Source organism: Sycon ciliatum, chromosome 5 (genome assembly GCF_964019385.1).
Source record: "Sycon ciliatum chromosome 5, ocSycCili1.1, whole genome shotgun sequence".
Classification (NCBI taxonomy): domain Eukaryota; kingdom Metazoa; phylum Porifera; class Calcarea; order Leucosolenida; family Sycettidae; genus Sycon; species Sycon ciliatum.
The window spans coordinates 32,608,811-32,620,124 of NC_088647.1; the positions used below are offsets into that span (position 1 = coordinate 32,608,811).

General features: G+C 44.9%; 1 protein-coding gene across 3 annotated transcripts in view; it reads left to right on the forward strand.

Moving 5' to 3' along the window:
- Window positions 1-10,094, forward strand: part of LOC135818369 (uncharacterized) — a 42,802-nt gene extending 32,708 nt beyond the window's left edge. For all 3 annotated transcript variants that reach the window (XM_065331727.1, XM_065331728.1, XM_065331726.1), the window contains 5 exons: window positions 564-720; window positions 2,465-2,605; window positions 5,490-5,582; window positions 7,893-8,141; window positions 9,053-10,094. In XM_065331727.1, the coding sequence (XP_065187799.1) occupies window positions 564-720; window positions 2,465-2,605; window positions 5,490-5,582; window positions 7,893-8,141; window positions 9,053-9,234 (822 nt within the window). In that variant the 3' untranslated portion in view covers window positions 9,235-10,094. The remainder of the gene's footprint in view (window positions 1-563; window positions 721-2,464; window positions 2,606-5,489; window positions 5,583-7,892; window positions 8,142-9,052) is intronic.
- Window positions 10,095-11,314: the final 1,220 nt, after the last annotated feature.

Consider the following 11,314-nt stretch of genomic DNA (forward strand, 5'->3'; position numbering starts at 1 on the left):
ACAACAACAAAAATACACTTGGCAACATTCAGGACGAGATACCAAAACGATTATACACAGAAGACTTACAAGGTCGAAACACACGTCCACACTCGCTCTCACACTCTGCCATACCCATGCTCTCCCCCTCACTCAACTCACGGCTAGAATCGCCTCCGTCAGTGCCGTTTCCGTCATCATCCGTCGTTTGTTCGTGACATCTCAATGAAACCTTCGTGTAATGACTCTTCAGCTGGTTTTGTTCTTTACAATTCTTAAACTGTTGTCACCTCGCCGCCTTTCGACATTTTGTACGTGTTTGCAGTATTCTGTGTGTTTGCAGTATTCTGTGTAACCCATCTATGCCTGACATGGGAAAGGTTGTGTTGTGTAACAATGCCCCCCCCCCCCCGGCAAATGGTAGATGATGTGTGACCTAGATCGGAATGAAAAATTGGTCTCGAATTGCACTCATTTTAATGATCACAATGACTTTCTGCATGCTGTATGCTGTGTACATTGTTCAATGATCAGTTCATGACCGTCTCCTTCAATGCACTGCCTCGACTTGTTCTGTGCTGCAGCGTCTTTACCAGGCGCTACCCACGGGCCCTGCGTTTACCTATTGGTATTACACATACCATGTTTCCTACTGGGGAGGCGTGTGTCGGTCGCAGTATGGCTGCTACTGTCAGACAGGCAACTGCAGTTCTTCAGGCAACATCACACTTCAAACTCCAAGTGAGTCCGGATTGGGCATGGTGGTAGTTGTTGCTGTTGCTGTTGCTGGTGCTGCTGCTGTTGCTGTTGCCGTTGCTGTTGCTGTTGCTGCTGCTGCTGCTTAAAGCTGCTTTTGTCGTTGTTGTTGTTGTTGTTGTTGTTGTTGTTGTTGTTGTTGTTGTTGTTGTTGTTGTTGTTGTTGTTGTTGTTGTTGTTGTTGTTGTTGTTGTTGTTGTTGTTGTTGTTGTTGTTGTTGTTGTTGTTGTTGTTGTTGTTGTTGTTGTTGTTGTTGTTGTTGTTGTTGTTGTTGTTGTTGTTGTTGTTGTTGTTGTTGTTGCGGTTTAAGAGTTTAGACTCTACATCTACATGCAACTATAGCTGAGTGTCACGGTTTCCCATTGTATCCCGCATACTAGAATACTTTGTCAAGGAGCAAAAAGCCTTTCCTACGGGACATCAGATATACCCTGCATCTTAACATGCTGATTGCCCCGGGTACTCTACGGAGAATGCCCCTGTTAGCTTTGAATAGATGGATTCTTGCTCACACAAATCACTGGCACTTTTAAATTGTCTTGGTGGACCTGTCCAAAGCAGTTCACTGCGTTCGCAATGCAACACTGGTACAGAAGCTTCGTAGCAAAGGGATTTCTCCTTGAACCATATAATTATTCTCTCTCCTCCCCGCTAAGGAGCACTGTGTCTCTTGTGGCGTTGTGTATTCTTTGTTCGTTTCGGTACCCAACTTGTGTTCTGCATGTGTGATTCACTTTGAAGATGACGAGGGACGATGTGTGTGTATATATCTGTCCCTGCGGGAATTTGCGAAAAAAACTCTCGAAAACTTGCGCAAGAAATTGCGGCAGAAAGTAACAAAAAAATGCGACGAAAAGTGCGGAATGATGCAGAACTTGCCAGAAACTCGCTGAATTATTTGCAGAAAATTGCGGTTTTAGGCCAAATCACGAAATTAAATTATTTGTTGCATCGTTTTATCTACTCGGGAGTCGTACTGTGCAAATAACCTACAGGATCATGGAAAGAACTGTGTTCAGGAGGTCGCACGTGTCACTGACATGCACTCTCGTTTTGTGTTACATGTAGCTGTGACTTTCATTAGGGTTCACACTTTTAAGTCACAGGCTTTGTCTTCACATTCTTTCGCGCCTGCTGATGGAGTTTTTGGCATGCAAGTGTTATAAGCTAGACGTTTTCACTGCAGTAGGGAGTTGGCTATAGTAGGCTGTAGTGCTTACGAGTTCGGTGAAAGGCTTCAAGCAATTGCGGCTTGGAGCCAGAGTTTTCTAACAGAGTTTTCTTGAAAGTCGCGTGCTGGTCCTTTGTGTGGTTTGGGTGTGTGCCGAGGCAGGAGCACGCCTCTTCAGAACAAACTGCGTGAAAAGTGCAAAAAATGTGAGATCTAGTGCAGAAAACAACAAAAATTGCGTGAAATCGCGGATTTTGGTGAAAATCGCGGGTTTGGACCAAAATCGCGAAATTTGTTGCATCCGTGGAATCGCGATTTCCTGGAGGGACAGATGTATGCAAGTATGAGAGAGAGAGAGTGAGTGTGTGCGTACGTGCGAGTGCGCGCACGCGTGTTTGTGTGTGTGTGTGTGCGTGTGTGTGTGTGTGTGTGTGTGTGTGCGTGTGTGAGTGCGTGCGCGTGCGCGTGTTATCATGTGTGTGAATTACTGAGTGTGTCGAATTAACCCTGCTTCCTTTGGTGCATTGCTTCTTCTGCTGGTCTGGTTTGGGTATGTAGGAAACAAGCCGGTGAATGGTGATGAGCGCGTTGTCTTTACAAACCTCTGGCCATCGGCAGTCTATTTCGTAGAAGTCTATGCTGCAAGCTCTCTAGGTGCTGGTCCGATAGTCAAAAAAGGAGTGGTGACAGATGCCGCACGTAAGTTGCCTGTGGGCTGTGACGGCATTACTGCAAAACATGTAATTCTAGTCATGAAGTTGATTGGTTCAACTAGGCTAAATCCATGTAGTTTTAGGTGCATTACAATTTCGGTGCCAAAGACCTGCCAGGTTTCAGGCGTAATGTAGAAATAGGTAACCAGCGTTCTCTTCACATGCAGTACATACCAGATGTCTGGAAGGCGGCCGTGGTTGTGCCTATTTAAAAGAACAAAGGCATTGAATTGTCCGCGTCGAATTACCGGCCGAATTCGCTCCTTTCCACCATTTCAAAGCTCTGTGAATGGGTGGCATTCGGCCACTTATACCAACATGTGAACCCGGTCCTTGACCCGTCACAGTCTGGATTTCGGTGAGGCAATTCAACCGCCTGGCAGTTGCTGAGGCTTGTGCAGAAGCTATAATTATGAATGCAAGGATCAAAAACAATTTAGTCTCCTATATGTTTTCTACCTGAGCAAAGCATTCGACACTGTCTGGACAAGGGGTCTCCTCCATAAGCTAGCAACGCTTGGCGTAACCGGGGTAAGTCTGCAGTGGCTCACCAGCTATCTCACTGAACGTCGACAGAGTGCCCGAATTGGACATGCCCTGTCCGCCCCTCTAACAGTCCACCATCCCAATTTTCAGATAGCTCATCCGGACAAATGTTGCCTTCAAATATATCAAAGGAGTTCTGAATAATCCGGGTATGTGGCAGCGCTGAAAAACATGTCTTCCCATGAAAATTTCGGAGAAGTCCATGTCAAGGAGTCAGGATTTCAGGAAGGTTATAAAAAACGGTCAACTGGGTACTCACTACTCGGAGTGAGGGTAACATGGATGCAGCTAACGAGGTTCGCCCCCTTGTCGGGCATTGGTTGTGAGACTTATCACCTCACCCTCGCCGTTAGGAGCTGCATCTGCCACCCTGGTATCTCAGGCATGGTGGTGGCCTGGCACATGCGAAACTTCCTATTAAAGCTGGTTGTGTTTCCCAATACAACTGTATAGCCGGTGGTAACGCGGACGTGCAAACTTTACTTTACTTTATAAAAAATCTGGGTGAATTTTTATGCTGCAGTGCACAGAGTTGCATGTATAATAATTCAAAATTCTAGTTTTATCTTCATCCTAGTGATTTTTCTGCACAACACTGGTGAAAAGCAGTGATTTGAGTGTGAGCCAGTGTTGCTCACAACCAATTTTTTACTTATGAAGCTGCGTGATGCGTCCTACAAGATTTTAAACACTTGGTATGGTATGGTAACTCTTTATTTTCACTTCATCAAGCAAACAGGCAATGATGCCTTATCACCAGCCAATGGCTGACCCTTACAGAATGATGAAAACTAATAAAAATATTTAATGATTGTAACGAATCCACACAATCAAGTAGACACTTCCTTTCATCTATCAAGCGTTTTCTTTCCCTTCTCTTGAGGATAGTACCGGGAGTGTTGACTATCCTGAAGAGAAGGGAAAGAAAACGTTTGATAGATGAAAGGAAGTGTCTACTTGATTGTGTGGATTTGCGTCTTTACATGCGAAGGTACAGATTGCGAAATTATTTTGACCAAATAAATTTTCGTCATAATCAAGCAGTAACTTGATTATGCGGTAGCTTGATTATGCGGTAGCTTGATTATGCGGTAGCTTGATTATGCGGTAGCTTGATTATGCGGTAGCTTGATTATGCGGTAGCTTGATTATGCGGTAGCTTGATTATAACGAAAATTTATTATAACGAAAATTTATTAACCCTTTACCGTTTTAGGTATTTGTACAGCAAAAACCAACCGTCATTGTTCATGCCGAAACTTTTTTATTTTTCACTTTTATTATGTACAAAATGGGGTGATACTGAAAGTAAAACCCCTCAGGAATGCGATGCAACAACTTTCAAGTCCAGAAAACGAACAAAGATTTCACTATTTAGCACTAATAATTATTTGGATTTATTGCCGATCGGGCAATATGCAATAAATCAGATCCTTGCACTGGAGTGGCTCCCTCAGGTAAGTGGATACCAGGTTCGTTCTCTGGGTGGAATGCAGGAATGTTACCAGTCACAGCGGTGTCAGCATTGTCCCGAGTATTGCAAATATCGACTAGTGCAGGTTGCACCGCTGGCTGTACATAGTACCTGTGCACCACGACCTCTACTGTGACGACGGCCTATTCCACGGCCGAATCCTCTCTCTCTGCCACGTCCCCTTCCACCATTAGTGGCACTCATCTCAGCGACACTGTCGTCGTCTGTGACATCCATGTCACTCTCACTGGCGCTGCTTTCACTCGCCATGTCATCGTCGCGGTCGTCGTCAGAATAAATATTTTCAACAGGATTGTCTGGCTCCACAAACTCATCTTCGCTGGATGAGGCAGCGACAGAGTCGTCAGGAAGGGTCTCCAGAAGCGAAAGAGCTTGCTCCGCGTCCATGGCTTGCACAGCAGGGCAGACAGTCGCCAGCTCAAGCAAAAGTCGAAATAATCTGCAGGCAATACCAAAAGTCGCAGGGTACGCACTTTTCCCAAAGCGCATTTTTCAGGTCGCGATTTTCGCGATTTTTTATATTGCATCAAACAAAGAAATTGTCGGCACCCTCTGCGCGTACATCTTGGCTACCAGTAGGGAAAATCCCAGCTCTCTGCGGTGAACCAGTCCAGCGCTGTGCGCATAGAAGTCATCGACCGCGAGCGGTCGAAATTTGTACGTACAAACGGTAAAGGGTTTAAAAAAGAACTAAATATAAGGTACTAGTAGCAAAGAACAAGTAAAACTCACTTTTCATACACAAGTAGGTAAATGACTAAAAATGGGTGGGTTTTTGTTTGGCTCACGATATACGTATGGTGTGATTTCTCATCACTCTCTGCCGCAGCTCCTGGACCTGTGCGGGATGCAACAAGCCAGCTAGTCGACAGGAAAACAAACACTTACACCATCAGATGGCTGGAGCCACTAGGAACAAACCGTAAGTCTATGCGAAGATGGAAAGAAGTGAGATGTTGCGACTTCGGCGGTATTTGTAGAATAAGGTGGCTGCTCCAAATGTTGGAGCTCGCGCTATTCCGCCGACTGGCTGACACTTGACTGACTCACGACTGCCATCTGGAGCACACGAGAAGTCCATCGAACCTTCCAATCTCGCAAGAAAGCACCACTCCCTGCTAAACACACAGTGTTTCGGGTAATTCACCCCTCATCAGTTGAGCTTGAGTAGGCTGAGGAAGTGGTAATATAAAATAAGGCAATACAAAAATGATATTGGAGCGGTAAGATGATAGTGGTAGATTTTTCTTGTGACCAGACGAGGCCAGACAACGCTTTCAGAATAGTGCCCTATCTCGAATAGTGGACTATCTCGAATAGTGCCCTATCTCGAATAGTGCCCTATCTCGAATAGTGCCCTATCTCGAATAGTGCCGCAGTCCGTAAGAGCCAGAGAAAAAAAATAGAGCCCTCCCTTGAATAGTGCCCCCTCCCCCGGGCTTGTGACCAAGGGCATGCGCAAGTTGGGTGTTGTTTTGCTAACACATGTACAATTGTAGTACTACACAATCATAATTATAATCTTGTCCATGCCATTACACTGGTGGTTTCAGGATCAAAATCGCAGTTCTTGCAGCCGTTTCTGCTGAGCTGTGATAGCTAACAGTAAAACTTAGGCTCCGTTTTTCTTTGTTTTTATGTTGCCGGATGACGCGAATGTATCAGCATTGAAAAAAAATAGTTTCCTCTCTTGAATAGTGTCCAATCTGTGATGCACAGTGAAAAAATAATGCCCCAGGTGCACTGATTGCGTGAGCACGGTACCTTGGAAGTATTATACAGTCAAACTTCAGTCTAAACTGTATATGGCTATAAATAGGATGAGGGCCGCAGACATCACGCAACTACGTCACTTGTTTGACATGTATTTACTGTGTATTTTATAGGGCTGAAACGATCGTGGATTTTCACGTATCGATTACTCTTTAGCTTAACGATCGAGTAATCGATTATAATCGTTAGCAATTCTGTGCAAACATTACTCTGTTTCCACAAACTATGGCTTCATAATACCAACAAATCTGCATTAGTGAAAGGGTAGCTCCGAAACATGGCAGTTTCGAAGTCAATTTAACCTCAGAACATGAACCATACCCCTGGCAACTGCATACTCCCAGCGGAAACTGATTCCAACTTCACAAAACGAGGGTTTACAGTACTTTCTGGACAAAAATTTAAAAAAAGCGAAATAATCGTAATCGGTAATCTAAACGATTGCTCGATTGTTAGAGTTATCAAACGAGTACTCGATTATTCGGTATAATCGTTTCAGCCCTAGTATTTTATAACAAAAATATTATTGAAAACCCATAATCGATTTTCTTGTTCCTATCATCAGTGGGAAAAAATATGGAACTAAGGATAAAAATACGGAACTAAGGATAAAGTATATGCCTTGGAAATACTCTTACGAACATGCTTTTCACTTTGCAGGGGCGTTGGAAGGTATTCTGCATGGGTACAACCATGAAAAGGCCATGTCCCATGGGAAAATTTCAGGAAACTCGGGCCCAAATAGCCATACTTGAATTGTTCTAGAAATCACAGGACAAAATTATCGGCCGCACTTTGTTTGTTTGTTTGTATTCTATATTTAGAGTGGGAAGTCCAAAACAGGCCCTAGCCTAATAACAATGGTCCCACTAGTGAGGGAATGCTGTATATCTGTGCATAAGGATCAGTGAGTGTAACAGCAACTAGTAGGGAAAGAAAAAGAGAGAAGAAAAGCAACTCAAAACAGGAGTTGCGACTTGCATAGGAAGAAAATAACGGAAAGAGCAGTGCACACAGCATTTGTAAAGAGGCTTATTTATCTGGTAAGCAAAAAACACCTGCCGTATCAGTTCCGACACCCCTGCTTTGTATTAGATAAAGAGTACATTTCTGAAGACGCTAATTATCTTTTTTCTGTTATTTTACCTCGGATATTGATAAGCTGACAGTATTTATGCTGACCTATATGTCTCTTGGAGGGATTCTAAACTGATGTTTCAATGTTAGAGAACCAACGCTAAGTACAGTGAAACCGTGTTAAGAAGAACACTGATAAGACACATGTTTGCCTAAGAAGAACTAGCATTCAGAACTCGATTGGATAAAACCCTGTGTATTCACTAGGCATAACATATGGGTAAGAAGAACTCCCGTTATTGCGAACAAATATCATCGGTTCCTTGATGTTCGTCCTAAAGAGGTTTGGCTGTACGATATCACCAATTCTGTTTTGTCTCAGTTCCAGTTCTGAACTATCGCTTGGACTGTTGTGGCTCATGGGAGGCTCAGATTGGACGCGATATCAGCAAGGATTCACGCGAGGTCACCGTTGAGCTCGGCATCAGATACTGTGCTGCCGAAGTGACCATTTCTGCTGTGAACGAGAAGGGCTTGGGAGCAGTCACGACGATTCAGCTGGATATCGTTAAGGCAATTCGACCCACTCGACCTGAGATGCAAATGGAGGCCACCATGGCACCAACTACATGTAAGGCAATCCCATGCTCATGTCGTAACACTGGATCAGCACATGGTCACCGTTTCTTGTTTCTTCCATTTCCATTTTAGCATGCCATTCTCTCATAGCCATGGTCATCTTCTTCAGAATTCCCAAACTCCATTGCAGCCTATTTCTTGCACTTGAAAATACCGCCATTCCGGCAACAGGCTCTCAGCTGCACCAAATAGAACTTTGCCAATATTTCGCCCATTGGGCACCATCAGGGCATGGTCATCTGTGCAATTAAACCTGCAGGACTGCTCTGCTTTATGGCTCAGCTCCCTCCTGTTGCTCTGTTTTCGACCGTTGTTTAGGTATCTAGGTCTCTGACCAGGTCCAAAACGTGAAGCAGTCTTGAGGGAAAAGTTTATGCGTATACTACAACATACTTTTGTAGTGTTCATTAGCACATTGGAGTTCGGTTACTAGTACAGTTCTGGCAATGATATCCGGACCAGCCCACACAGACAGAAATGAAATTTTCATTTTCTGATATCAAGTATTCAGGGCTTGATTATAACTTGCCATGCAGTGCTAAAAGTAGAAATCCGTTCAAACTGGCCACAAATGTAAAATTGATATAATGCTATAATGTACAGAAAAGGTCCAGAAAGGAAAGTAGGGTCCTTTTTTAGCAGACTAAGGGCGCACTACGTCTGTGATACTATATTGTACAGTGTTAGTGATAGCAGCACTTTGGCAATTTCCCCTGCCTTGTGGATCAATTGTATGGGGCTGATCGTGGCCAAATCCCTTCCTCCCTCTCATAACAGCCACCTTCACTTTCTTTCCCCAGGAGACTCCCTTTGATAGGCATCCATTTGCCTCTGGAGAATCCTTGAAAATATATCAATCAATCAATCAATTAAATGTTTTTCATTGCCCTGTGTCTACTTCAGCTATTCCAAGTACAATCAGTGTGGGTGCGAGTTGTTCCGGAGAGCAGGAGAGCGTCTACAGGAGGCAAGTCGCTGTCCTGTTCAGCATGCTGGCGCTTGGTAGCGCCCTGATGGTGTTGGCAGTGTTGTGTTTGGACCGATGGCTCGGCAAACACTACCCCACCAGGTACACGGTTAACTGAGACATGTTCAACCTGCTCGGGGCTGAGGCAGACCCGTAGAACCTGCTTAGGGCTGAGACATGTTCAACCTGCTCAGGGCTGAGGCAGGTAGTCTTCGCCCACCGTTATGCTGACTTCATTGAATTGTCATTAAGCTTATAGATTTTAGCTTGTTTGTATTTTTTCGGTTGAAAGAAATTTGGAACTTCTGAATGGTTTACGATCTTCAACTGGATTTGCTAGATTTCCTGCTTTGTTACTATTTTCCACAAGTCCCGCTGTAAATTTCTCCCATACACTTTCCGCTGGTAAGTGTATGCTGAATACCTGTCAGGGTCTAGCCATGGCTGTGCTAGCTTGGCAGCCATGTTTGTCATGGTCACCAGAGACCTTTTTTGCATCTTCCACTCTCAAACAGTCTTCAATTAAAGATGATAGTAATGGACGGGTATTACATGCCTGGCTTTCTAGAAATGACGTTGTTTGAAGTTGCAACGACCCTCCAGCCTAGTGTTGCTATCTGGCAGTCGCAAATGAGTTGGGGACGAGGGGACTCTTTCCTTATCATCTGTCCATATTTTTGCTCACCCGGCCATGGTGTGAATGAAATTTCCAACCCTTTTTTTTCTTGTGCTGCTCCATTCCTTACGGACATGCTCGTACCAGAATGATGCCTGCTGGCTACCCCAATTCAGCTTTGCCAGAAACTTATTCATAGCGTAGCCTTCCCTCCACTCCCCCCCCCCCCCCCCCCCCTGTGGAAATATGTTCCTTGCTTGTCTCATTGTGCGGAAGTGTACGAAAGATGTGTGAAACATCTTAAGCAGAACATCCGGAATTCCGTTTTCATGAAACGCTTCATTTCGAGATGTAGAGTGTGCTCACTGCTGCGTTTGCTTGTACGTGTACTGGAGTATGGAGTATGGAGTGGTTTCCCAACTCACTTGACATGACTGATTGTGTAGAAAGTGTCCCTGACAGGTGGACCGAGATGGCCGGTATCACGTGACCTGAATATGAAGGGTTGAGTAGAGTTGGAACCATGTAGCATCGCTGCTGTGTATGATGATGTGATCTATGGGCAACAGATCTATAATAATGCAGGAGCTAGCGGTAAAGTCTGCGTATAAAATTCCGGGAAACGTCACCTTTGCTTTTACGAACACGTGAACCGAGTCTACTCTGTCCCTGCGAGAATTTGCGGAAAAAACTCTCGAAAACTTGCGCAAGAAATTGCGGCAGAAAACAACAAAAAATGCGACGAAAAGTGCGGAATGATGCAGAACTTGCCAGGAATTCGCGGAATTATTTACAGAAAATTGCGGATTTGGGCCAAATCACGAAATTTGTTGCATCGTATATCTACTTGGGAGTAGTACGAGTCGTACTGTGCAAATAACCTACAGGATCATGGAAAGCACTGCGTGAAAAGTGCATAAAAAAGTGAGATATAGTGCAGAAAACAACAACAAAATGCGGGAAATTGTGGATTTTCCTGAAAATCGCGGGTTTGGGCGAAAATCGCGAAATTTGTTGCATCCGTGGAATCGCGATTTCCTGGAGGGACAGTCTACTAGACTGTACTAGTAGAACAGTACAGGCAGCAGCTGCATGGTTGATGCTACTGCGGGGCTTTCACCTCTGTAATCAACAACGACCTGCCGGTATCTACTGCAGCGGAGGAACTCAACGGGACGTGTCCGCTAGGACAGTCCACAAACAATAAGGTTCATCCATTGGCATTGACTTTCAGAAGAGCACTTCTACCTGCTGGCACAGACCATGCAGACTGCGCAGAACCACCAGCTGATCAGAACGGCCCTGGGACATGTCGCACGCGCTCGCTGAGCTTGGGCCGGGGACATGGCGAACAAGGCACTAAAAAAAATTCGAAGATGACGGGCGGGCGGACGTGCTAAGCAAATGGCAGGCCCAGGTGATTTCCCGTGTCTGAATCTTGATCAGCGCTGGATCTGCAGCCAGCACCTCAGGACTAGCACATTCAAACTGCACCAATCTTCACACAAGCATTGAATGCTTCCATTTTCGCCTTGCGGAGTAAGCGGCGGCTTTCCACTGCACGTAACTCGTTCCACATACT